This window comes from Pleurodeles waltl, chromosome 1_1, assembly GCF_031143425.1.
Source record: "Pleurodeles waltl isolate 20211129_DDA chromosome 1_1, aPleWal1.hap1.20221129, whole genome shotgun sequence".
Taxonomy (NCBI): Eukaryota; Metazoa; Chordata; class Amphibia; order Caudata; family Salamandridae; genus Pleurodeles; species Pleurodeles waltl.
This window is the reverse complement of record NC_090436.1, coordinates 504,470,118-504,495,080: the sequence shown is the minus strand read 5'-3', so window position 1 is coordinate 504,495,080 and position 24,963 is coordinate 504,470,118. Positions and strand designations below refer to the sequence as shown.

The 24,963-nt window shown below is 42.2% G+C and overlaps 1 protein-coding gene across 2 annotated transcripts in view; it reads right to left on the bottom strand.

Moving 5' to 3' along the window:
* Positions 1-556: 556 nt before the first annotated feature.
* The window catches only part of POLR3G (RNA polymerase III subunit G), a 278,324-nt gene continuing 253,917 nt past the window's right edge, over positions 557-24,963 (bottom strand). For both annotated transcript variants that reach the window (XM_069225191.1, XM_069225202.1), the window contains exon 8: positions 557-2,900. In XM_069225191.1, the coding sequence (XP_069081292.1) occupies positions 2,814-2,900 (87 nt within the window). In that variant the 3' untranslated portion in view covers positions 557-2,813. The remainder of the gene's footprint in view (positions 2,901-24,963) is intronic.

The following is a 24,963-nucleotide window of genomic DNA, read 5'->3' as shown; positions in this document are numbered from 1 at the left end:
CCCTGGGAGGCAGGTGTAGCTCTGGCTGTTAGTCAAGCTTCACTTCACTCGGGCCAGGGTGGGGGCCATTCTCACTTTGTTCCCCATCCTCTGGCTGCCTGGGCCAGAAGGCCTTTTCCCTGACCCCTCCCCTACTGGGCCATCACAGTCAGGTCATGGTGGGTGCAGGAGGATGGGAGTATATAGTGTGACATTAGGGCCAAAGCTGCCAACTTTGGAACTGGATAAGTAGGTTTTGGTCCCAGCATTGGCGGAGCATTCTGTGATTCTGGGAAAATCATTTAATCTCCCAAGGCTTCTGGTAAAAATTAATTTGATCATGTGTATTGTAAGCGGTACTCATGTAAATCGCTCCAATGCCATGGGGCAGAGTTCACCGTATATATAAAACAGCAAAAAAATGGCCATTTGTTCATGTTTTAAGATTCTGCAAACGTCCACATGATAAATAAACAGGACCATTTATATATAAACACTCAATCTTTTCTAACATGGTTTTCTGCCTTTGTTTAATTTGACTATTGTGGCATTTAATAAGGACGATTCAAGCAGGTGCTTCAGTCTGAAGTACTTCAAGTTTTATTCCAATGCAAAAGAGTCCCATCCACTCGACACAAGCTCCACTCAGCAACTGTCGCTTATTCAGAATTTAACATTCTCTGTCCTCTGTGTGGTGACATATATACAGTGTTCCATAGAACATAACAAATGTACGATTCCACACAGTTGCTACTTTTACTCATGCGCTTAGATAGCACAAATATCAGTCAGGGATTAATAAGGCAGCTTTAGAGACATTTCAGATAAATAAATATTAGCTTTGTGTGACTTAAAAACCGCCCAGGTAGCAACCCAAGCTAAATCAGGTGTTGAGCCATTCTATTTCACCGGCAAAAATGCAATGCTTCTGGCTTTAAAACGCTTAGGTCGCCAAACATTTCTCTACATGGAGTCCAATGAGTAACAAAACTAGCACCAAAACCTACTCAGGGGCACAACTGGGATGAGGAACGGAGCTTGCTGCTGCACTGACCTCAGCCTTAATCTTAGTTCTGTATATGATGGCCTGGCCTCGACTGCTACAAAACTATTCACTATCCACAAAGGGATTGTCCCCCTGTCTCCAATCCACAGCCTCAGGCCACGCACCTATGTATACAGAATACATGTCGAGTAGATTAAGCCACAAATACCAACATTTAATCACATTAATATAGTTAACAGTGCAGATATACTTTGCATTACATAGGTCATTTCTGAAATGCAGTTGCAGTCATGTATTAACAAAATAAAGCAGCTTGCTCGTTATCTTGAGCTTTAATCAGTACCAAAACAGCTTTTCAGTGTTTTTGGCAGTGTCATGACAGTTCGTATTAACGTTTTCAAAATAAGTTTTCATGAAAACTAATCCTGCTGATCCTTCTACATTTAGTGTAGAGATGCAGCTGTCTGTGGATATATGCAGTTTAGTAACTCTTTGGTTCAAGTACAATATATTAGGCTGTTATGTGGCCTTTGTCAAGTTATTTTATTCCACTCGCTACGATTGCAACAGTGTCATATGTACTAAAACCTGCTCTGTCAGCAGAATGATGATGTTCTAACATTGCCATTAATCTCACATCCCTAATGAGTTTGATTTATTATTGTTCAAGTGTGCTATTTTGAATAAAATCCCCCTTCGTTGCGCTTGGGTCAAAGCCTTGAACTTACAAATTCGAGTGTGAACTAAGTTTACACAAAGTCCATGTTTATAGGCTGCACGGTTACTAAGAACTGTAAATGTGATGATCCAAAGAACAACTTTTGTGAGGCCACTTTGTCAAAGGGAACCAGGCGAATACTTAGAATTAAGCCAGCTACACAGCTGTGCTTTTTATTTTCATTCGCGGGTTTCTCACTCTGCATCACGGCTGTTTCTTTTTTTTTTTAAGTATTCAGGGTGTCCACCAGTGTCATCTCTGGACGGGAGTTCTGCTGACGTGTAATGTGGACGGACATCACTCGGTGAGTTTCAGCGCCACTGCTCCCTGCCCCCGCTAGAGTCCACGTGCTACTCTGAGTAAGGTAACCAGCCTGGTGCAGGTCTATAGCTCACTGAGCCACAGTTCAGGTGCGGTCAATATAAGTGCAAGCATAGTATCGTAAGTGGCACTGATCCGTTGCGATACATGTTTACCCCTACCATTTTCAGAGGTAAAACAATAGTAATATTTCTATTATACACAGAAAATCCGAATTTCTTACTCTTTGTACAAAACCGAAAAAACCTCTATAAAATAAATTAAGCGGTTACATGTTTTAAAGCTCCATGTATCGAAATAAATAGAATATAGTAGCTTGAACACTGTGCAGGTCATTCAGAAGCATAACATGTTAACAGTTCATTTGGAGGTTGGCAGACAGGTGTGGCATTAGCAATTACATGTCCAGCGCCCATGTGAAGAAATGATGCTCGTCGAAAGTCGTGATGTTTTCACTCAAGAGATCACAAAAACGGGTTTGGACGTGATGGAGGTTTCCTGTTTTAGCTACAATCGGCGTTCCTCAAGTCATGCACGATAAGGCCTCACTGGATCATGTGCTGGCGCCCAGCAACGAGCAGAGAGGTGGAAATATCTACTGACACTAATGGCAAGCACTCTGCTGTGGTGGGGGAGGGAACCATTATGCTGCTTGATTTTACATCTTTCTCTGTCTCGTACTCTGCCGAGCTCACAACCCCAGTGTTCAGTTCAAAGCAAACAAAGTGTTTCAAAGGGACAGATAAATTAAATGCATGTTTGAAAAAAATCCGTGAGTGCTGATTTTAACTAGTAGGTCGCTTCGTCCATGTTGTCATCACTGCCGCCACCAAAATCGTCCCCGTCTTCAAAATACGATGCAATGTAGTCATTTTCCTACATGTAAAGAAAACAGTATTACACCTTGTAGCAGTTTTTGGAATTTACAAATTCAGCTTATCCTCTTTAGATCCCCAATTTGTGCTAAATTAGGGTCTGCATGAGAAACATGCATGAGCCTCGGAATTCAAAATCCTCTACTTTGCATGAAGGAGCAAGTCTTTTCACTGGCCCTTTTGGTTTTAATCTGTAATGCCCCTCAGATAAACAGTCGCATCTCGCAGCGCATAAAATGTCTGGGCGGGTGCAGCGCGATGGGGAGGAGGAGCAGGGGTAGGTACATTAAATTATAAAAATAAAAAAAAATGAGAAACTTACCTCATTTGCTGACCTGCGACTCTCCTTTCCAGCGTCGCTGCAGGCACAGGTTCCCAGCAATCCCTGCACAAATCCTGATGTTGCTTAAAGCAGCATCAGGATTGGCTGGGCGCACCCAGCCAGGGCGCTCCCAGGCTGGGTGCTCCCAGCCAGACTGGGAGCCTGTGCAGGTTCTCTGTGTTGCCGGGCTGGAGACAGCCTACTGTGCATGTGTGTTTGGTCATCCCAAGCCAGCCAAACACCCATGTGCTCTGAGGGAGAGTGCTGAACACTCCCCCCCAGTGCATGTCACACCCGTGGCCCTGCCTCTTTCAGAACGAAAGGATAATAAACAGTTTATTATCCTTTTGTTCTGAAAGGTTTGCAGCTTCTCCTGCTGGCAGGGTGGAGCGACACTCCTCCACCCTTATGGAGGAGCCGCCCCTGAAGATAATGTCCGGAGTAGTACTGGTACTGGAAAAAAATGTACCATGGAAAACTATACATTGGAGGCCAAGATGTGGCAGGGGAAAGAGGGTGGAGTGACTGAGGGCGGGACCTTGAAAAGCAGTCTGACAGTCAATTTTTTACATTTATTTAAAAAAAAAAAAATCTGCTGCTAAGAAACTGTCAACAAGGACATAAATAACAGTAAATCTGTTCTATATTACTGAACTGGGAGTTAACGGGTCTGCTGAAAAGCACATGTGTAAAATGCACAACACTTAGTTCAGTGGGCTACTGCTTTTGACACAGAGATCGTTTTGTTCAGTTTATAAGTTGCACGACTTCTAACATAGCACAGTGGTCTACTTACCATAAACAAGAAGCTGCATGCAAATTATAAGTCATGGATTTCGATCCTAATTGGTTTTTTCTCACTTGCTGTAATTTTAAGATTGCAGAAAAGGGTTCCTTTGGGAAGCAATAAAGTCTTGCTAGTACATAAAACCACAATCATGGTGTTACATTTTATATCCTGATTTTATTCAGGACTTTATATTCTGACTACAAGTATGGATGATATGTGATTCCTATATATTATAAGACTCACTGTCTTATGTAACATTTCATATGCACTGATTTAAACACCTATATGATTTATTGTGCCTCTGAGTGTGATGGAAAAGTGCGTGGACACCCTACACTGGGATGAGTAGCGCTATACAAGAATTAAATAAAAAAATAGTAGGTGCCATTTAAATGAATATTTGTGTACTCATACAGTGATAAATCTTGCATTCATACAATGAAAGCACATCTCTTACATAGGGAGATGAACAAAGGTAAACACCTGCCTCCAATAGTTTCTCTTAAGTACTTGTGAAGTGATAACAAGCTGTGCACCTTTGTTTCTTTACATTACATTGGCGTATAAATGTTAGGCTCCAGATAGCCCTCAGGCAAGATTATACTTGAATAAAAAGAAGGCTGGTGGCTTTATTTTTCATGCCTTTGTTTTTGGCCCAGCTAATGTTAAAATAAACCCTCCTTGCCGCCTGCGGGTTTCTGCTTTGATTGGAACGCAGACAATGTGCAGGCACTACTATATCCTGGTGTTGGAAAATGAGGTTAGGACAAATTCAACATGTTTCCATAGGTCAGCCTGATCCTACATCCGGCCCAGAGATCGCTGTCGGAACAGAGTTCCAGCGAGTTCCCCTTACTTTCCAGCACTGGTCTGCCGCAGACCCACAGTCCATTATAAATTTTTTTTTAAAACAGGCTCCTGTGCTTTTTAAACATAAGCCTGCCAGGCAAGGGAGACCTCATTCCCCATGGCCGATTCATTATTATTTAAAGGGAGGCATGAGGGACAAGGGACCACAACCCCTGGGGCAGAGTCTTAATTTTAAGAGGCGGGGCAGGGGGAGGAGAAAGTGTGTCCCCTCAAACCCCCCCCCCCACTTACCAAGTCATAGATCGTTCCCCAGGAACCCATCCTCCAGTGCCCAATGAGTGTGCATTATCTCGGGTGGGGTCCCCATCTCCTGGGACACTGCTGTTCCCTGCCTGGAAAAGCACGGGCAGGAAACAGAAAATTTAGCTGCTGTATTCTCCCTGGCAGGGATACAACTTTACTCCTGCCCAGCAGGAGCACAGAAATCAGCTGCTCCCGCTTCGAAGATTGCCCCTATGGCCCCAAACAGTAAAAATGTTTTGTTTTTTAAATGTATAGGTGCACCGGGTCGCTCATGGAGAAAGTGAAATGGCTGCCTCCCACCGGCACCACAATCTTACTTCATGTAAAAAAAGAAAAAAAAAAAAAGACCTTCACTGAAAAACACAAAAGTCAAAGTGATGTTATAGTTTGGAATTGTAATAATATCTTACTTTACAATAAAAAAAACACGTAGGAAATTCACTGAAAAAAAGTTGAAGGGTGTTATATTTATATTTAGGTGAAAACGTCACTTAAAACAGACATGCACTGCTTATTGCCTCACATATTACATCACCCATGACATCTTCTGTGACATTGATAACATCACTGAAACATAATTGATGACAACACTGCATGGCATGGGCAAGAGTTATAATTAAGTTAAGGCAAGAGTTAGTTACTTGAGGTAACTAGAATTGTTGCATTTCAGTGGTTTTATTCATGTAAACTGGTTTAACTGACATTTTCACCTAACTATAAAAATAATTCTAACCATTTTTTAATTAACACATTATTATTATATATACACACATACAAATATACATGCACAAAATGTATTTTTATTACGTATTTACTAAGCTAGCGTGTCAGACCTTTCGAATAGGTTCTTGTGAGAATGATTACAGTGTAAATCTACCCCCTGGAGTCTGTCAAAGGGTGTATAAAATATTTGCCTACAAAGGTAGTTTTCGAGATTTCAAGTAAACTACATGCCTGCATGCTTAACATGGCATAGTAGCAATCCACACTTAATGGATTATTGGCTTTAATGTAAATGTTTCATAAGAAATAAATTAATGCCTATTGTCTTCGTTGTAACATTAAGAAAACTGATCAGAATTATGTCATCTGGCATAACTTTTCCAAGTGAAACAATCCGGTCTATTACTTTTTTCATTGGCTTGTCATCACAAACCCAGACATAATATATTGAGCATCGGTTTTCCCACAAAGCAACCATCAGCTACACAGTAATAAATAAAAAAATACAAACAAGTACAAAAATACACTTGCCAAAACCATTTAAAACTACTCCTAAGAGCCCCTAATCTGCACATCAAATATTTTATCCACTAGGCTTTTTTTGGCATAGGTCACCAGAAACAAACCCCTTGCTCACAGTGGTAATCTGTGATGTTTCATTTAATAAAACACCTGTCTACAGCCTTTGACCACATTGTAATAAAAATCCACGTTTAAAACATATTGCCTTTAACAATAAAAGATTTATAGCCTTTACCACTGGTTTTACACAAAAGCCAACAGAGGCTTATTTAAGCGTGCATATACCAGCAACCGGTAGGCTTACAGTTATAAAATACAAATCTGCACAAAATTACAGTAAGCAAAACGACATACAACTCCTCTCAAACGGGCCTAACAAGGATTATCACACAAAAAATTATTCCACTCCCAGGGTTTGCCACAGGGGATGACAAACATCAAAACCCTTACCTTCTACAGTAATCTGTGAGATTGTGTGGGGCAAAGTTCCTGTGTACAGCATGTAAAACAGCAAATAACAATCCACTGTTAAAGACCTATTACTTCTAACAAATGCATTTCAGAAAAAAGTAAGGAAGGCTTAATGCCTTTGTCATGATGTTTTTTAATAAAGTGTTCAGACCTATGGCTTTTTACACACCTTTTACCAATGTACCAATCAGGCCTGTACTCCTTATCTTTGGCTTGTCACTACAACCAGTCAGGCCTATGTGTATGCTTTTTAACAAGGCAACCAACAGGCTTACCACACAAAATTAGGAATGTAAACAAAACTACAGTTGGCAAAGTGAAATACTAGGTCTCCTTAAAGGGCCTAACAAAAGTTATCACAGTACAAATCTTTCCCCAGTTTGTCAGAGGAGGTAAGCAACACCAAAATTCTTGCTTGCTACCAGAATCCGTATACCAAAAACTGTCAGAGTCCACATAACAAAACAGTAAACATAAGATTGTAATAATAACAATCCACATTAAATGCCTATTGACTTCAACATAGCCCATTTTAAGGTTTCATAATAAACATATCTAAGTTATAGCACTGGTCATTGGCTTGCTTTCATAATCAACAATGCCCTATTATATTGATTTTAGGTTTACACATGCAATGGCCAGAGAAGAACAAGCAACATAATTATCTAATTATGTAGAAGTTAACAGCAGCTGAGTGGTGTTTGTGACCCCTTGAAGGGCATGTTTTACCCCATTGGTGACATGAAAGTGACCGAAAGGTCAAACACAATAGCTGTACTTGATAAATAGCCTGGCTCAAGCAGCTGAATAAACTCAAATATCTGCCACAGCCCCCTAAATGGTTTTCCTGAAAGCTCTTTTCTTTATTACATTGTTTCTGGTGGCTTCTGGGCTGCAAACAAGACCTAACAAGCATTTGCAATGCAATAGGGTCTCGCATTTCTCCGAGTTACAGCTATTAGCAGTTGTAAACTCCCAACCAAACTTATCGCCACATTAAATGGAAAAAAACAGCACGATCGGGCTGCTACAGTTCACTCGAAGTGAAACCTACCGGCAAAAGTGCAATTAACTATGTAACAGGGTCGATATCATGCAAAGCGCTTGACTTCTGCCAAGCAAGATCGCGCTGCGAAAAAAAGATAAAAAGTAGTCCACAAACCGAACGGAAAACAGCGAGCCTCGCATGGTCGCTGCGCTCGAGGAGGGCTAACCACTGGAAAAGGCATGATGTATGTGTGCCTTCCACTAATGAAAAAGGAGATTTTGAAAGGCAAGCCCACGAACCAATGAACGACACTGACGTGACATGGACGGGGCTCCAAGCCCTTTTCTATCTAATAAAGCGTCTCACAAGTGAAACGCGTGCACAAGCGCATGCGACGCAGGCTCAGCTCTAATAAAGGAGCTCCTAGTGAGCATGTAATGAAACATCACTAGTATTTTCTTTTTTTTTTTTAAATCGAACCAGTGCCAAGATACCAAGCCCATCCAGATGCCCTTCCACACCTTTGCTACACATGGAATCAACTGAGCAACTGATTGCGACTCAGTCTAAACTAAGAAAAGATAAAAAGTATTGTTTAACAAAAACCCACTTCAATTTACCAGTTACACTCCACTGAGCTAACTAGAATGCACTTCCCCTCTACGCACTCCTTATGACGACCTCACAAAATGACATCACTGACATCTCATATGGCCTTATTGATGCATTACTGATGACATCTTACAATCATTTTGACACCTTCCTATAGAATTTGTGGACTTTGGGTAATTTAACAAGCTACGCCGATTTACAATTTGCTGTTCATCTTAATGGGATAACCCATTACCCTCCACTGTTTAGTAAAGTACACTGCACATGTTCCTTAGATGGGGACAGTGGCACACAATCCGAGAATCATTCTCTTAACACCAGTGTGAGATAAACCACATTCCAGTGGGAAAACCTTAGATTGTATGGTACGTTATCTGTAATGCATAAAATCTATAGCAAAATTATGTAAATAAACATTCAGACCTTATAAACATCTATTTTATATAGAATTTGTGACTACCACTGTATTTCAATTAATTAACATGGGCACATGGCCAGATATCCACAGGTGGATAATATATTGTCAACAGCAGCTTTAGCTTTTCTCACAGATATTTCGGAGCAGGTGTTTTGCCTTAAGCGACAACCTACTTTCAATCATAACTCTACGAACCACATCAAGTGTGCTCAGCATTTAGATTGCTTAACTTGGAGCACAACTTCCACTCCAAACTTTAGTGATTTCCAAAAGGTGCACCACGTATCTGCCAACATGCACAATTACAATTGCCTCCAAAGTGTAGGCTATTTCCATGCTCTGTATACACACACACAAGTACACTCAGTAACTCTATGGAGTAAATTACTATTGTGTTATCAGTGATGTAATTTAACATGCCACAAATTCTATAATATGTGAAGTCATAAGCAGTGTATGGCAGTATCTGAAGTTATAGTTAGCTCAAGGACCTGTACCGGGTGAATTAGCAGACTTGAGACATGTTTTGACGGACTACTTAAGTGGGTGACACAATACGTGCTGGAGGACTACTAGCAGCATCTAATTTACAGACCTTGTTTATATGCAGTAATGTACTGTAACTTTACTAGGGACTTAAAAGTGAGTTAAATGTGCTAACTGGATGTTAACCATTTTTACAGTGTTTAAAAGGCTGAGCACAAGCACTTAAGCACTGGTTAGCAGTGGTTATGTGCGGAGAGCCCCAAGGCCAACAAAAATGAATTTCAGTAACAGAGAAGGAAAAAATATGGGGCAAAACCACACGAAAGGTTGTCAGGTCAAAACAAAACACAAAAAATAAACATAACCCAGGCAAAACATAACCCAGGCAAAACATATAACATCACATGGACATTCACTCCACAAGCCAACACCGAGGTAGCAGCCTTAGCACTGGTGGAATGGGCTCTTAGACTTACTAGAAGCTGCTTTTGGCCAGTGCAAAACAGATCTTAATACAGAGGACAATCCACCTCAGAGTCGTTCTGCACAGCCTTTCCTTTCTTCACCCCAGGGAACCTCACAAAAAGTTGATCATTTTTGGTAGGAGTGATGTAAAAGATTAATGTTCTGTTGGGGTCCAAATGAGGGTGAAGATGGGGCAAAGAATTATGGGAGAGTGATGGATTGTCCAATGTGTAAAGGAGTAATGACTTTCAGCAAGAAGTCAGTCTGAAGCTTCAGCACCAATCTGTCTGGAATAAAGGAGGCTACAGCAGTTGTACCAAGTCTGGAGCTCACTCATGTAACAAGTTGAAGTAATCGCTATGAGGAATAAATTCTTAAAGGAAGACACAACAAGCAGTTGTGTATCAGGTTGTTGGGAGTACACATGAGGAACGGCAAAGTTCCACTGTGCCATCACAAACTGTTTGGGATAGAACGTGTGTACGAAACCACATCACAACAGGTGACTTAAACAAGGACGGTTGGTCTGGCAAATGCAAAAAGGCCAAAAGAGCTAACAAATAACCACTAACAATTCTCACTGCAAGACTTTCTGTGACAGAAGACAATTTAAATAAAAAATATCCAACAGTTTGGCTTTAGTGGGTCTGTGCTGCAAACTCATCAGGCAAAATATTTGTAGTTGGAATTTATGGATTTGTAGATGGATGCCTGTCAGCAAGGATGCCTCACACAACCTCAGATGGTAGATCAACTGCAGTCAACTGCTGTTGTTCATCCCCCAAGCATGAAGATATGGAGTGAGCAGGTTTCAAGAGCATCATTTTATGGAAGTGGTAGCCTGGTTAGTGGACAAAAGTTCTCTGTACTAAACTATATGGGTCCAATCCAAAGCCACTAGGGGGACTTGGGTCCAGATGCTCCTGATCGTCTTCAGAACCTGGGGCTGGAGTGGCAGAGGCGGAAAGGTGTACAGTAGTCCCATGTTGCACTCCATCTTGGACCCCACTCCAGCCTGCTTGTTGCAGTACCATATGGCAGTAGCGTTGTCTGTAAGAACCAGCACCAGCCTCCCTTTGATGGCCAGCAGGAAGGCCTTCAATGGCAGGTGACTGGCCTATAAGGGGAACAGATAGATATGGAGCCAGGTTTCTGCACAAGACTAGAGTCATCTAATCTCCCCATCCGCCCCGCCCCCTTCCCCCAGATAACCTTTTCACTTCGGCAGTGATACATCTGTCACCTGTCAGCTTTGGTGGAGGAAGGAAAGAGGAGTCTGCCAACTGATGTGGAGCAGTCACTACACAGACCTTGTGCAGTCTCCTCTGAAACTTGGATGGCATCCAACTGGTTTCCCTGGTGCTGGGCCCACAGAACACAAACACACCGCCTAGTGGAGTTAACAAGCAGGATGCAGGAGGCTAGCAGGCCAAGAAGCCTCAGAACTCCTCTCACAGAGATCCAGCACTAAGATTGAAACATTAGGATCATAGTCCAAAGGTCAGGGACTGCTTATGATAGAGGGATGGTCCTAAACTGCATCATGCCCAAGACAGCTCCTATAAAAGGAAGTCTCTGCAAAGGAGTCAGGCTCGACTTCGGCTCATTGGTCAAGAACCCAAACAATGTCAGGAGGTTAGTCATCATCTGGAGTTGGTCCGAAACAGACTGTGGTAAGCCCACCTTCAACAGCCAGTCATCAAGGTAGGGGAACCTGGTATCCCTATACTCCAAAAGAAGGACGTCGACCACCACCATCACTTCCGAGAACACCCGAAGAGCACGGCAAACTGCCAGATGGGTATATCAAATACACATCATGCGGGTCAAAGGCTACCTTCCAGTTGCCCAGATCTAGGACAGACAGAACCTGGACCAACATGAGCATTTTGAATTTGCTCTTCCTTAGGAAGGCTTTCAGAGGGTGAAGATCTAACATAGGGCAGAGGCTTCCATCCTTCATTAGCACAAGAAGATATCAAGAGTACCACCGCAATCACATTTCCGAGTCCTGAACCCTTTTAATGGCTCCTGTGGAAAGTAGAGCTCATAACTCTTGTAGGAAAATGGAATGGTGCTCCTCAGAGCCACTGTGATTTGAGAGCTGTATGGCGGGGTGGAAAGAAACAGTATGGCAAACCATGCTAAACGATCTGGAATACCCATCTGTTGGCTATGATGGATTGCCACCCTCAAAAAAAGTACTGGATCCTGTCTCCCCACAGATGGTTTTCTACCTCGAAGGGCAAACTAAAGTGATTTTCAGTCTGTTGCTGTGGGGGAGTAGAACTGGGAGTACAGATACCAGTGGAACTTTCTGTGACCAGACTTTCCTAAAAGCATTCTAAGGAAGGATCCGTTTCTCCACAAATAAATGGAGGCCATTGAAATGCATATCCATTAGGGATTCTTGCACATCTCCTGAAAAACCTGTAGATCTCATCCACAAATGGAGACGGAGCACCACACTAGTGTAGACTGCTCGCCACAAGCAATGAGTGGTATCAAGGCCAGCAAGAATCACATATTTAGCTGCATCCTGGCGATCTTGAATTGTTTGAGCCAAGGATGTCTTAATTTCTTCAAGGACAGCAGGTCAGAAGTCACTGGCCATGTCCCGGGGGCATACACATATCGGCCAAGTAGGCAAACTGAGTTGACCAACCTCAAGGCTAGGCTGGATGAAGAGAACATTTGTTTCCAAGTACTTCAATCCTTTTCAACTCCCTATCTTGAGACTTAGGATGCCATCTGAAATGAATTAGGATCCACCTTGCTCTTGGAAGCTTGGACCACCAAACTCTCTGGTAGGATGTTGCATGAGAAAATCAGGGTCACTGGGTGTCTGTCTATGCCATCTGACTACCTGTCTGTTCATCAGTAGGCAAGAGCAAGACTTAGACCAAGTGCACATCAGAGCGTCAGTTAGAGCTTTGTTTAACTGGGTATGGGCTCAGAGGTGTCAAGGCCAGGCTGGAGGACTTCAGTAAGGACATTTTTCTTATCTTCAACAAAAGATGTAGGTAGGTCCAGGACCTCAGCAGCACGTTGCTTTACCACAGCAAAGGAAGCACTCTCTTCCATTAGCAGCCCAAGTATCAAGCAACTAGCCTCCTGTGTGTCCATGTATAAACTGTCATCATTATCATAAGGTGGGGTTAATTTACCCCCTTGTTCACCAATGTTACCTCTGGATGTCAGCAAACTCTGGTCAGAGTTGGAACCAAAAAGACAGTGGAGCCTCTGAGGACAGCTCTGCAGTAGTGGAGGTGTGCTGTAAGAGCAGGCTGCACTGTAAATTGGTGCACTGGAGAGAAGTCTGAGAGTAACTGTCAGACTCGAGATGGATTCAGCTCAGGGTCTGGCACTAGAGCTTGCACCAGATCCCCCATTGGTGCCAGCAATACCAGTACCGGCATGGATTAAAGAGGGGCAGGTGCAGATCTAGGAGATGGAGTAGAAATAGCCACCAAAGTCATTGCAGAACCCAAGATGGGCTCTAGGGGCTCAGAAGGCACAGAGGATGGATCCACCTCATGTAACTTGATTGGAGGCCTCTGCGGATCCCTGGGGCCTGATGGTATGCCAGAGGGAGCCTGAAGAGTGCCAAACATACGGAGAATGGCCTCCATAAAAGGACTCAACCAGCTGCACAATTGACAATAGTCTGGGGAACTTGAATGCATCGGAACCAATTGTGGAATCAACTCCTCAATTGGGGACTGGAAGTGGGTTTGCATGGCACCGTAATGCTCTCTCAGAAGTACTGCTATAAAAAATGTCCAGGACCAGACTGGTGCCTTGGAATATTCTAAAGGTGAAGAATCTGTGCTTAGAAGTATCAATCAGGACAGTTATTTTCCTTTTTTTAACCCCATCCTTCCACCAGAACACCCGTCTGATTTGTAAAACAACTTTTACTACTTGGCCAGTCAACATCAATGTTGGTGATCATCTAGCCCCGTGGTGGATGAGCTATTGTAAACGGTTTAGAACGTAGGTGGAATATAGCTGGTGGTTCATCCTAATTGCACCTGGTCACTGGCTGCACTTGAGGTTTGCTGTTGAAGACATCAATAATTAGCGAAATCCCCTGCTGATTGTTTGCTCCAATCAAGCAGCAATTCCTATGGATTTTATTACAACGCATACCCTTGAACATACAGAGAAATGAAATATGTAATCTTCTCCAAGGTCCAAACTCAATTGCTATAACGTAAGCTTTGATCAAGAGAATAGCATCTTCCTGCCTTTTGACTGCACCAAACATGGTTGAGCCATTTGGTATAGTTGGACCCACATCTCTCTCTACCTCATGATCCTGCTTACTGTAGTAAAGTACAATCTTTTTTGGCATGTAACCACCATTTTTTTACCTGTATGTCAGTATGTTTTTGCCTGTCTCACTAGGATCCTGCTGGTCAGGACACCAGTGGTCATAATTTATGGCCTAATGTGTGTGTTGTCAGTAGTGCTTAACTGTGTCACTGAGGCTCTGCTAATCAGAACCTCAGTGCTTATGCTCTCTCTGCTTTTAAATTTATCACTATAGGCTAGTGACTTCATTTCAATTGGCACACTTGATGACCCCCCTGCACCCCTTATAGGACCCTTGAGTATGGTACCTAGGTACCCAGGTCATTGGGGTTCCAGGAAAGCCTTATGGGCTGCAGTATTTCTTTTGCCACCCATAAGGATCTCAGACAAACCCTTTCACAGGACTGCCACTGCAGCCTACGTGAAATAATGCACACATTATTTCACAGCCATTTTCACTGCACTTAAGCTACTTATAAGTCACCTATATATCTAACCTTCATTTACTGAAGGTTAGGTGCAAAGTTACTAAGTGTGAGGGCACCATTGCACTAGCAAAGGTGCCCCACATAGTTCAGGGCCAATTCCCGGAACTTTGTGAGTGCGGGGACGCCATTACATGCGTGCAGTATACATAGGTCAATACCTATATCTAGCTTCACAATAGTAACTGAATATGGCCATGTAAGGTGTCTCAGATCATGGAATTGTCCCCCCATTACAAATCTGGTATTAGGGAGCCCATTCCATGCATCCTGGGGGCTCCACCATGGACCCCCAGTACTGGCAAACCAGCTCGGAGGCTTGCAATGAAGCTACAGCTGCTGCCACCTCACAGACCGGGTTCTACCCTCCTGGTGTCTGGGCAGCTCAGTCCCAGGAATGCAGAACAAACCATTTCCTTTGGGAGGAGGGTGTTACACCCTCTCCCTTTGGAAATGGTTATAACAGACTGGGGAGGGGTAGCCTCCCCCAGCCTTTGGAAATGCTTTGAAGGGCACAGATGGTGCCCTCCTTGCATAAACCAGTCTACACTGGTTCAGGGACCACCCCTAGTCCCTGCTCTGACTTGAAACTGAACAAAGGAAAGGGGGGTGACCACTCCCCTGTCCATCACAACCGCAGGGGAGGTGCCCAGAGCTCCTCCAGTGTGTCACAGATATCAGCCATTTTGTTTTCCAAGGTGTGGGGACACTCTGGAGGCCTCTGAGTGGCCAGTGCCAGCAGGTGACGTCACAGACCTCTCCTGATAGGTCCACACCGGATAAGGTAGCCAATCCCCCTCCCAGGGCTATTTAGGGTCTCTCCTGTGGGTTTCTCTTCAGATTCTGCTTGTAAGTTTCCTTCAAGTATCCTCTGCAACTACTACTTCATCCTCTGACCTCAGATTGACCGCAGACTGCTCCAGGAACCGCTGTAACAGCAACAAATTATTCAGAAGGGCTACTTTTCCTCTGCAACTTCAGCTCCAGCCAGCAACTGCAACAGTTTCCACTGTGTGCACTCTCTGGGGAATCCCGGTCTTCACCCTGCACCAGAAGGAACAAAGAAATCTCCTGTGGAGTGACAGATTCACTTCCCTGCTTTTGCAGGCACCTTCTAAGTCTACGACTGATTCTCTTGGACTCCTCTCCTGGCGACGAGCATGCTCCTTGGAACACAGGTGGTGGGCCCCTTCGACACAATGTTCTGAGGTCTTGCTGTCCCAATTTGGAGGAGGTAAGAGCTTGCCTTCCCCGAGTACGACAGTAGCCCTGTGCACCGCTTGTTCTTCACCTCCTAAGGCCTCTGAGCACTATTTGCAAAATTCCTTTGTGCACAGCCTGGCCCAGGTCCCCAGCACTCTATCCTGAGACAACCAACTCGCTGAGTTTATCTCCGGCGGCGTGGGAACTTCCTTTGTAGTGCTGCACTAACCGCATTTTGCACCTCCTTTGTCCCCATGTCCTGGGACTCCCATAGGTGCTGTCTGGTCGACTGAGGGCTCTCTGAAGTGCTGAGAGCCCCCTCCTCCTCCTCACGCAGAGTTGAGGCCCCCACGTCCCTCCTGGGTCCAGACAGCACCATTTTGATACAAAACATGACTTTGCTGGAACCAAGGCTTGTTGGACGAATCCAGCGCTGAAACTCACCTGCATCCAATATCTCTTCGTGGGACACCCACTGCATCATGCAGGAACGCACTGACATCTTCCTTGGGAGCATTTCTGCAGTCTTCGTCTAACCGGGGACTCTTCTTTTGCACCCTCTTCTGGTTTGGCAGGGGCTCCTGTCCTTCCTGGAACTTCTTCCAACTTCTGGACTTGGTCTCCTTCCTTTGCAGGTCTTCAGGTCCAGGAATATACCATTTGTTTGCAGTCTTGCTTGGTGCTTGCAATAACTCTAATCACAACTTGTAGTGTGTCCTAAGGAAACTTGCAGTACTTTACTCCTACTTTCCTGGGCTTTGGGGTAGGGTAATTTACTCACCTTTGTGGTTTTCTTACTCTCCCAGCGATTCTCTACACACTACACTTGTCTAGGGGCGGAATTCGTGATTCGCACTCCACTTTTAGTATACGGTTTGTGTTGCCCCTAGACCTATTTTCTCCCATTGCATTCTATAGCATTTCCTATTCTTTGCACTATACTATGTCTAATTACTTACCTTATTTTGGTGTCTAGTGTATTTATTGTGTATAATACTTACCTCCAGAAGGAGTATTGTCTCTAAGATATTTTTGGCCTTTTATCACCAAAATAAACTACCTTTATTTTTGGGAACACCTTTGCTCTCCAAGAATGAACAGTGATGCATATCATGTCCAGAAGTTGGTGGTGCAGCACTTATTTTGCCATATGTATTCATAAGTATCAGAACATCTTTCCTGACAACAAACTGACCTATACAAAATCCCACTAATCTTTTTTGCCAAAGGTGTATTTGGACAGTAGATTAGCAATGCAAAACTTTCTAAATTGTTAAAAAGTACAGCCTAGATCATTGCTGCCAGTATCTTCCCTGGAATCCTGCTCCGCTTAAGTATTTTTCTACTCACTCTAATCAAGCACAATAAATCCCAATCACATTTAGGTCCATGCTAGGTAAAGCTTTTGAAACAATTTTCATTAGCTTTGTAACAGAGTTTGTACATGCTATTGACCTAACTCCCTCTTCTGAAAGATTGCCTGACATTACCATGCGCGTAATATCACTCATTGACCTTTACAATGCATGGCATTACATAGTGGACCTTTACTAAGCATTTTTGTTGTATGTACGTGTGTGTGTGTATGTGTATATATGTGTATTATATATATATATATATATATATAAATATATATCCAAGAACTAACAGTTGCAAGCAACTTCACCACCGTACTCCAGGAGGAAGTTATTTCTTTTTATTGCAGTCAAAATTAAATCACCATCCTTCACCACCGACTTGTTTCAACCTACTGGTCTTGATCACAGTAAATTAGTCCTATCTCCATGTCCCCTATTTATAGTGTCTCTACTATGACCCCTATCAGTGCATTGTGGCACATGTAGTCTATTTAAAATAAATTAAGTGTTGTGCATTAAAAACCAAGCTCCCCAGCACCACAAATCCTGCCCAATGCTACACAGATTATATAAATTAATATGTGCAAAGAATATCGCTGTTAACAACAATAATTATGTCAATTTCTCACCCTATTCTATTGGGACTGTCAACCTTATTTAATGCAAGTACCTCTGTAATTCCTGTATATACCTGATGATAGATTGGTGCATTTATCTATTATTGTTTTCATACATTCTCATATACATCCTAAATTTACCTCATTATTTCCTTGATATTTATCTATAAATGTCCTCTATTTATACATACACAGTAATCTTATCTAATAACTGTTAACAAGAGCGTTATATATCCTCAATCTACAGATGATAATGCAGTTCATACCCATTCAGACCCCTCGGGCTTTTGGTTTTGAGCTGTATTATGAACTGTGACTCCAAACGTCTCAGTTGTAACTCTGTCTACTCCCCTTTCATTTCTATCTACACTCGCAATACCAAAACATCTCATGTCTGTCCATTTAGCGCCATCATGAGTCATGAGGTGTTTTGCAATAGCATAGGTTGTGTCCTTATTTTGCACAGCTCTAATGTGTTCCAAAATGCGTTTTTTTAAAGGACCAATTGGGCTGCCCACATAACGCAGACCACATGGGCATTGAATTACATATACCACATAGTTTGAATTACATGTGATCTTTTTGTTGATAATCATCTTGTTACCATCAGAGTCCTCAAATTCCTTGACATTCATCCCAATGCTGCATGCTTTGCACTTCTTACAACAAACAAAACCCATTGTTTGGCTCGAGTGCCAGTCTGACTGTTCTTTGATCTGGAAGTGGCTATTAACCAGAAGGTCCTGTAGAGATGGTACTTTTTTTTTTTTATAGGTAACCATAGGTTTTTCCCCCACCAATTTTCCCACCTCAGGGTCCTTTCTTATGATGTCCCAATATTTTCTTAGGATTTTCGGGATCAAATGGCTCTCCTTGGTGTACGTCATTACAAATCTGATGGTTGTATCTTTCTGAGGTTTTTTCATCATTGATTTGTTCAATATATTCTCTCTGGTTCGAGCTCTTGCTTTTAGTTCCCCAGCTCTGATCTCTTTGTATTTGTATTTTCTTTGGAGGAATCTCTGTCTCGTCTCAGTGAATTTTTGTTCCATTTCACTCTCCGTGGAACAGCTGCGTTTTATCCTGACAAATTCTCCATAAGGTATACTTCTTTTAAATGACATGGGATGGAAGCTCTCTCCATGCAAAATGCTGTTGGTCGTAGTTTCATTCCGAAATAAAGTTGTCTGGATCCGATTATTCTCTACATATACCATCACATCCAAAAACTGGACTTGTTCTTTACTTATATTATATGTAAATTGGAGGCCCATATCATTTTGATTTAATCCTTCAAGAACGGCACGTGACTCGTGATAGTCAATATAAACACGAGTGCATGCCGGCGCTGCTACAGCTAACAGAAAACTAAGTGATTTGTAGAGAAGTTGCATAATAATAACTAGTATGGGAAAAGATGACCGGAAAAGTATAAACGTGAGTCCTGTGACTCTGGATGAAACGTTACAAAGGCATGCCGGCTTAGGTTTTAGCCCATATAAACTGTGACCTTGTAATAATAGTTATAAAAATAAACAGATGACAGGCAAAGCTACAATTTATGAATATTGTTTTAACATGCACTTCAGTAGAACGTGGTGACATTTGTTTCTCACAAATAAAAGCTTGAAAAAAATGACCGGCCATTTCAAGGAATGTTTAAGAATGTGGAGTTTCATATTTTGATACATGGTGTAATTAAAAGGTGGCTTTGAGTAACGCAAGAATATTTCTTGGCCATTTTTAAGACGGACTCATCGTTTTCTCTTTATACATACCGCAACGTCAATAATGCACACAAAGACTGATAAATTGAGGATAAATGTTTGAAATTAATATCATTGTTGAATTTTCCTGGCACAATGGATTCGTTCTGGGGGAATGATCAGCAATTTGTAATAAGAATACAACCGGAAGGATTGTCTATTTTATGCCCATGTAAATATACACAGTATATGTCGGTGTGATCCAAGAAGGAGTATCCTATATATATGGAGTGGTGTTTCCCCTTTGATGGATTGGGAGGAAAATCTTTTAAATCAGTAAGAAGCAAGTCATGTGAGAAAATAATGGTAGCCAATTCGTTCACCTTGGAGTAGTCTAGACAAGACCCACCACATCACAAATCACTAATCTTGGTTTGGGAATTTACTTTATTACACAGAAATATGGAAGCAAGAGCAGCCAAAAGGGAATTAAGAGCAGAATGTGTATTTGGTAAAGATAAAGCCTGCAGTGCAACTACTGAAAACCCAATAGGAAATACATATATGGAGGATAATCTGAAGTGGCTATATGTCAAATTAAAACGATTATTGAAAAAAAGAGATTTCTAAGAGTTGGGAATGTCTCACATTGGAAAAGTATACAGAGGTTGGAAGAGTGCCTAGGGCCTGAGGATTTTCATGCTGCCGAACCAACCAGATACCAAATCAGAGATGCTGGAGGAATGGGGTGCCAATACCATGGAATGTTCAAAGAATATGATGAGTATTATGATCAAATATGCGAAGAAGGACATTGAGGAGATTGTAAAAAACATACAAGAAATAGAAGAAAAAATAACGTTAAATAAGGAAGAGGAAAGCAAAAAAAACTGAGAACTATGATGGAAAATAATCTGGAGAAATACGAAAGGATAATAGAGGAACGAAAACAGAGAAAGTTTAGGAGGGATGAAATTGATTATGAAACTGGCAGAATTCTAATATTTGCTAGGAGATTTGATGTATTGAAACAAACGAATATGGGAACTGAGAAAAACGACTGTTTCCCCGGAGACATTGCTAAGTGAATCGGATGTGGAACTGAGTGAAGGAGAAGGCTCATCTACGAATGTGAAGAAAGTCTTTTTTTTTTTTTTTTTTTAGAAAAAATAAAACTGATCTACATGGATCAGAGAACACCTAAAGGCTGAGGCAGAGGCCAAACACGAGGAAGAGGGAAGAAATTTGGAACAGAACGAGGAAATATCTGAAAACAAGGAGGGGACCTAGGAAAAACAAGAGGTTACCCACTGAGAAGCAAACAAAAGAACTGAGCAGTCCAGTGGAATTGGAACAGGATGTAAACCTAATAGTTAATCTCTCCAACCATGAATTGACACAAGATGAGAGAACCCTATTAAATAGGGGACTAACGTTCTGTCCTGAAAAACATTATGACTATGTAGAAACTAGAGTGGATCTATATAAATATGTACGCAAACTAAAATTGGCAAAATTATTTGCAAAGAGTGCACCTAAAAAAGTGGTCAATAATGATGGAGGTGTGACCAGCCATAATCTGACCATTCAACAAAAATCGGATATTAAAACTGCATTTGATTTGATGCATAATCTTGAAGACTATCAGCTCACAGAGCCACAGATATTGGAGGAGCTGCAGATTGAAACATCCAAACACTGTCGTACAGACTTCAAGCCCAAATCTAAATTCTGTCCAGCCTTATCACCAGGTAATAGAATGGATACATTCCATGATTTGGTAATCGAGGATCTTGATTAAGATCAAGAATAAAAAAAATGAAAATATCACTATACGAGAACAGCAGGCACTGAAGGCACTCATGGAGAATAACAAGTTGGAAATTAAACCAGCAGACAAAGGTGGGAACATAGTGATCATGGAGAAGCAACAGTACATGCAGGAGGCCTATCGTTAATTAAATGACAAAAATCACTATCTGAAATTGCAAAGAAATCCCATAAATGATCTGATCTGAATAGATATCTCGACTTATGGTATGAGGCTGGCTTGCTAAATGATGATGAAAAAACATTCCTTAGAAATGAAAATCCGACACTTCCTACAATATACTTCCTCCCGAAGATACACAAGAGCTTAAAAAATCCGCCAGGGTGTCCAATTGTCTCGAGCTGTGGAGCACTGTATGAGAATATTTCTGCTTATGTGGATTACTTTCTGGCACTGTTAGTACAAAACTTGAGCTCTTATATCAAGGATACTGGGGATTTCCTGAGGATTCTTGCTTACATTGGATGGGAAGAAGGCTATAAATTGGTCACCATTGATGTGGTATCTCTCTATACATCTATTGATCACAAGATTGGATTGAAAGCAGTGCAATACTTTTTACAACAGCGTGACATTAGTCAGTTGAAACACTCCTAAATGCTGTTTAAGATGATCGAACTATGTCTGAACAATAATATATTCCTATTCAATCATCAAATCTTTGCCCAAATCCGGGGGACGGCAATGGGCATTGCCTTCTCACCGAGCTACGGCTACTTGACCATGGGCTGGTGGGAGAAACAGGTAGCCTGGGGAGGTGAGAATGAAAAGCTAGCGGAGAAAGCGGTTATCTGGCTAAGATTCATAGATGATCTTTTTATCATTTGGAATGGGACAGAAAATTAATTCCTGCAATACTTTGAAAATCTTAATCAAAATGATATGGGCCTCCAATTTACATATAAGTAAATAACGGGTCCAGTTTTTGGATCTGATGGTATATGTAGGAACTAATCGGATCCAGACGTCTTTATTTCGGAAGGAAACTTCAACCAACAGCATTTTGCATGGAGAGAGCTTCCATCCACTGTCATTGAAAAGAAGTAAACCTTATGGAGAGTTGTCAGGATAAAACGCAACTGCTCCACGGAGAGTGAAATGGAACAAAAATTCACTGAGACAAGACAGATTCCTCCAAAGAAAATACAAATACAAAGAGATCAGAGCTGGGGAACTAAAAGCAAGAGCTCGAACCAGAGAGAATATATTGAACAAATCAATGATGAAAAAACCTCAGGAAGATACAACCATCAGAGCTGTAATGACATACACCAAGGAGAGCCATTTGATCTCGAAAATCCTAAGAAAATATTGGGACACCATAAGAAAGGACCCAGAGGTGGGAAAATTGGTGGGGGAAAAACCTATGGCTACCTATAAAAAAGTACCATCTCTACAGGACCTTCTGGTTAATAGCTACTTCCAGATCAAAGAACAGGCAGACTGGTTCTCGAGCCAAACAATGGGTTTTGTTTCTTGTAAGAAGTGCAAAGCATGCAGCATTGGGATGAATGTCAAGGAATTTGAGGACTCTGGTGCTAACAAGATGATTATCAACAAAAGATCACATGTAATTCCAACTATGTGGTACATACAACAAAAATGCTTAGTAAAAGGTCCACTATGTAATGCCATGCATTGTAAAGGTCAATGAGTGATATTAAGCGCATGGTAATGTCAGAATCTTTCAGAAGAGGGAGTTAGGTCAATAGCATGTACAAACTCTGTTACAAAGCTCATGAAAATTGTTTCAAAAGCTTTACCTAGCATGGACCTAAATGTGATAGGGATTTATTGTGATTGATTAGAGTGAGTAGAAAAATACTTAAGAGGAGCAGGATTCCAGGGAAGATACTGGCAGCAATGATCTAGGCTGTACTTTTAACAATTTAGAAAGTTTTGCATTGCTAATCTACTGTCCAAATACACCTTTGGCAAAAAAGATTAGTGGGATTTTGTATAGGTCAGTTTGTTGTCAGGAAAGATGTTCTGATACTTATGAATACATATGGCAAAATAAGTGCTGCACCACCAACTTCTGGACATGATATGCATCACTGTTCATTCTTGGAGAGCAAAGGTGTTCCCAAAAATAAAGGTAGTTTATTTTGGTGATACAAGGCCAAAAATATCTTAGAGACAATACTCCTTCTGGGAGGTAAGTATTATACACAATAAATACACTAGACGCCAAAATAAGGTAAGTAATTAGACATAGGATAGTGCAAAGAATAGGAAATGCTATAGAATGCAATGGGAGAAAATAGGTCTAGGGGCAACACAAACCGTATACTAAAAGTGGAGTGTGAATCACAAATTCCGCCCCTAGACAAGTGTAGTGTGTAGAGAATCGCTGGGAGAGTAAGAAAACCACAAAGGTGAGTAAATTACCCTACCCCAAAGCCCAGGAAAGTAGGAGTAAAGTACTGCAAGTTTCCTTAGGACACACTACAAGTTGTGATTAGAGTTATTGCAAGCACCAAGCAAGACTGCAAACAACAAATGGTATATTCCTGGACCTGAAGACCTGCAAAGGAAGGAGACCAAGTCCAGAAGTTGGAAGAAGTTCCTGGAAGGACAGGAGCCCCTGCCAAACCAGGAGAGGGTGCAAAAGAAGAGTCCCCGGTTAGACGAAGACTGCAGAAATGCTCCCAAGGAAGATGTCAGCGGGTTCCTGCATGATGCAGTGGGTGTCCCACGAAGAGATATTGGATGCAGGTGAGTTTCAGCGCTGGATTCGTCCAACAAGCCTTGGTTCCAGCAAAGTCATGTTTTGTATCAAAATGGTGCTGTCTGGACCCAGGAGGGACGTCGGGGCCTCAACTCTGCGTGAGGAGGAGGAGGAGGGGGCTCTCAGCACTTCAGAGAGCCCTCAGTCGACCAGACAGCACCTATGGGAGTCCCAGGACATGGGGACAAAGGAGGTGCAAAATGCGGTTGGTGCAGCACTACAAAGGAAGTTCCCACGCTGCCGGAGAACAACTCAGCGAGTTGGGTGTCTCAGGATAGAGTGCTGGGGACCTGGGCCAGGCTGTGCACAAAGGAATTTTGCTAATAGTGCTCAGAGGCCTTAGGAGGTGAAGAACAAGCGGTGCACAGGGCTACTGTCGTACTCGGGGAAGGCAAGCTCTTACCTCCTCCAAATTGGGACAGCAAGATCTCAGAACATTCTGTGTTGAAGGGGCCCACCACCTGTGTTCCAAGGAGCATGCTCGTCGCCAGGAGAGGAGTCCAAGAGAATCAGTCGTCAACTTAGAAGGTGCATGCAAAAGCAGGGAAGTGAATCTGTCACTCCACAGGAGATTTCTTTATTCCTTCTGGTGCAGGGTGAAGACCGGGATTCCCCAGAGAGTGCACACAGTGGAAACTGTTGCAGTTGCTGGCTGGAGCTGAAGTTGTAGAGGAAAAGTAGCCCTTCTGAATACTTTGTTGCTGTTACAGCGGTTCCTGGAGCAGTCTGCGGTCAATCTGAGGTCAGAGGATGAAGTAGTAGTTGCAGAGGATACCTGAAGGAAACTTACAAGCAGAATCTGAAGTGATTTAATTCTGACTGCAATAAAAATAATTAGCTTCCTCCTGGAGTGCGGTGGTGAAGTTGCTTGCAACTGTTTGTTCTTGGATTTATGAGAGGAAATGG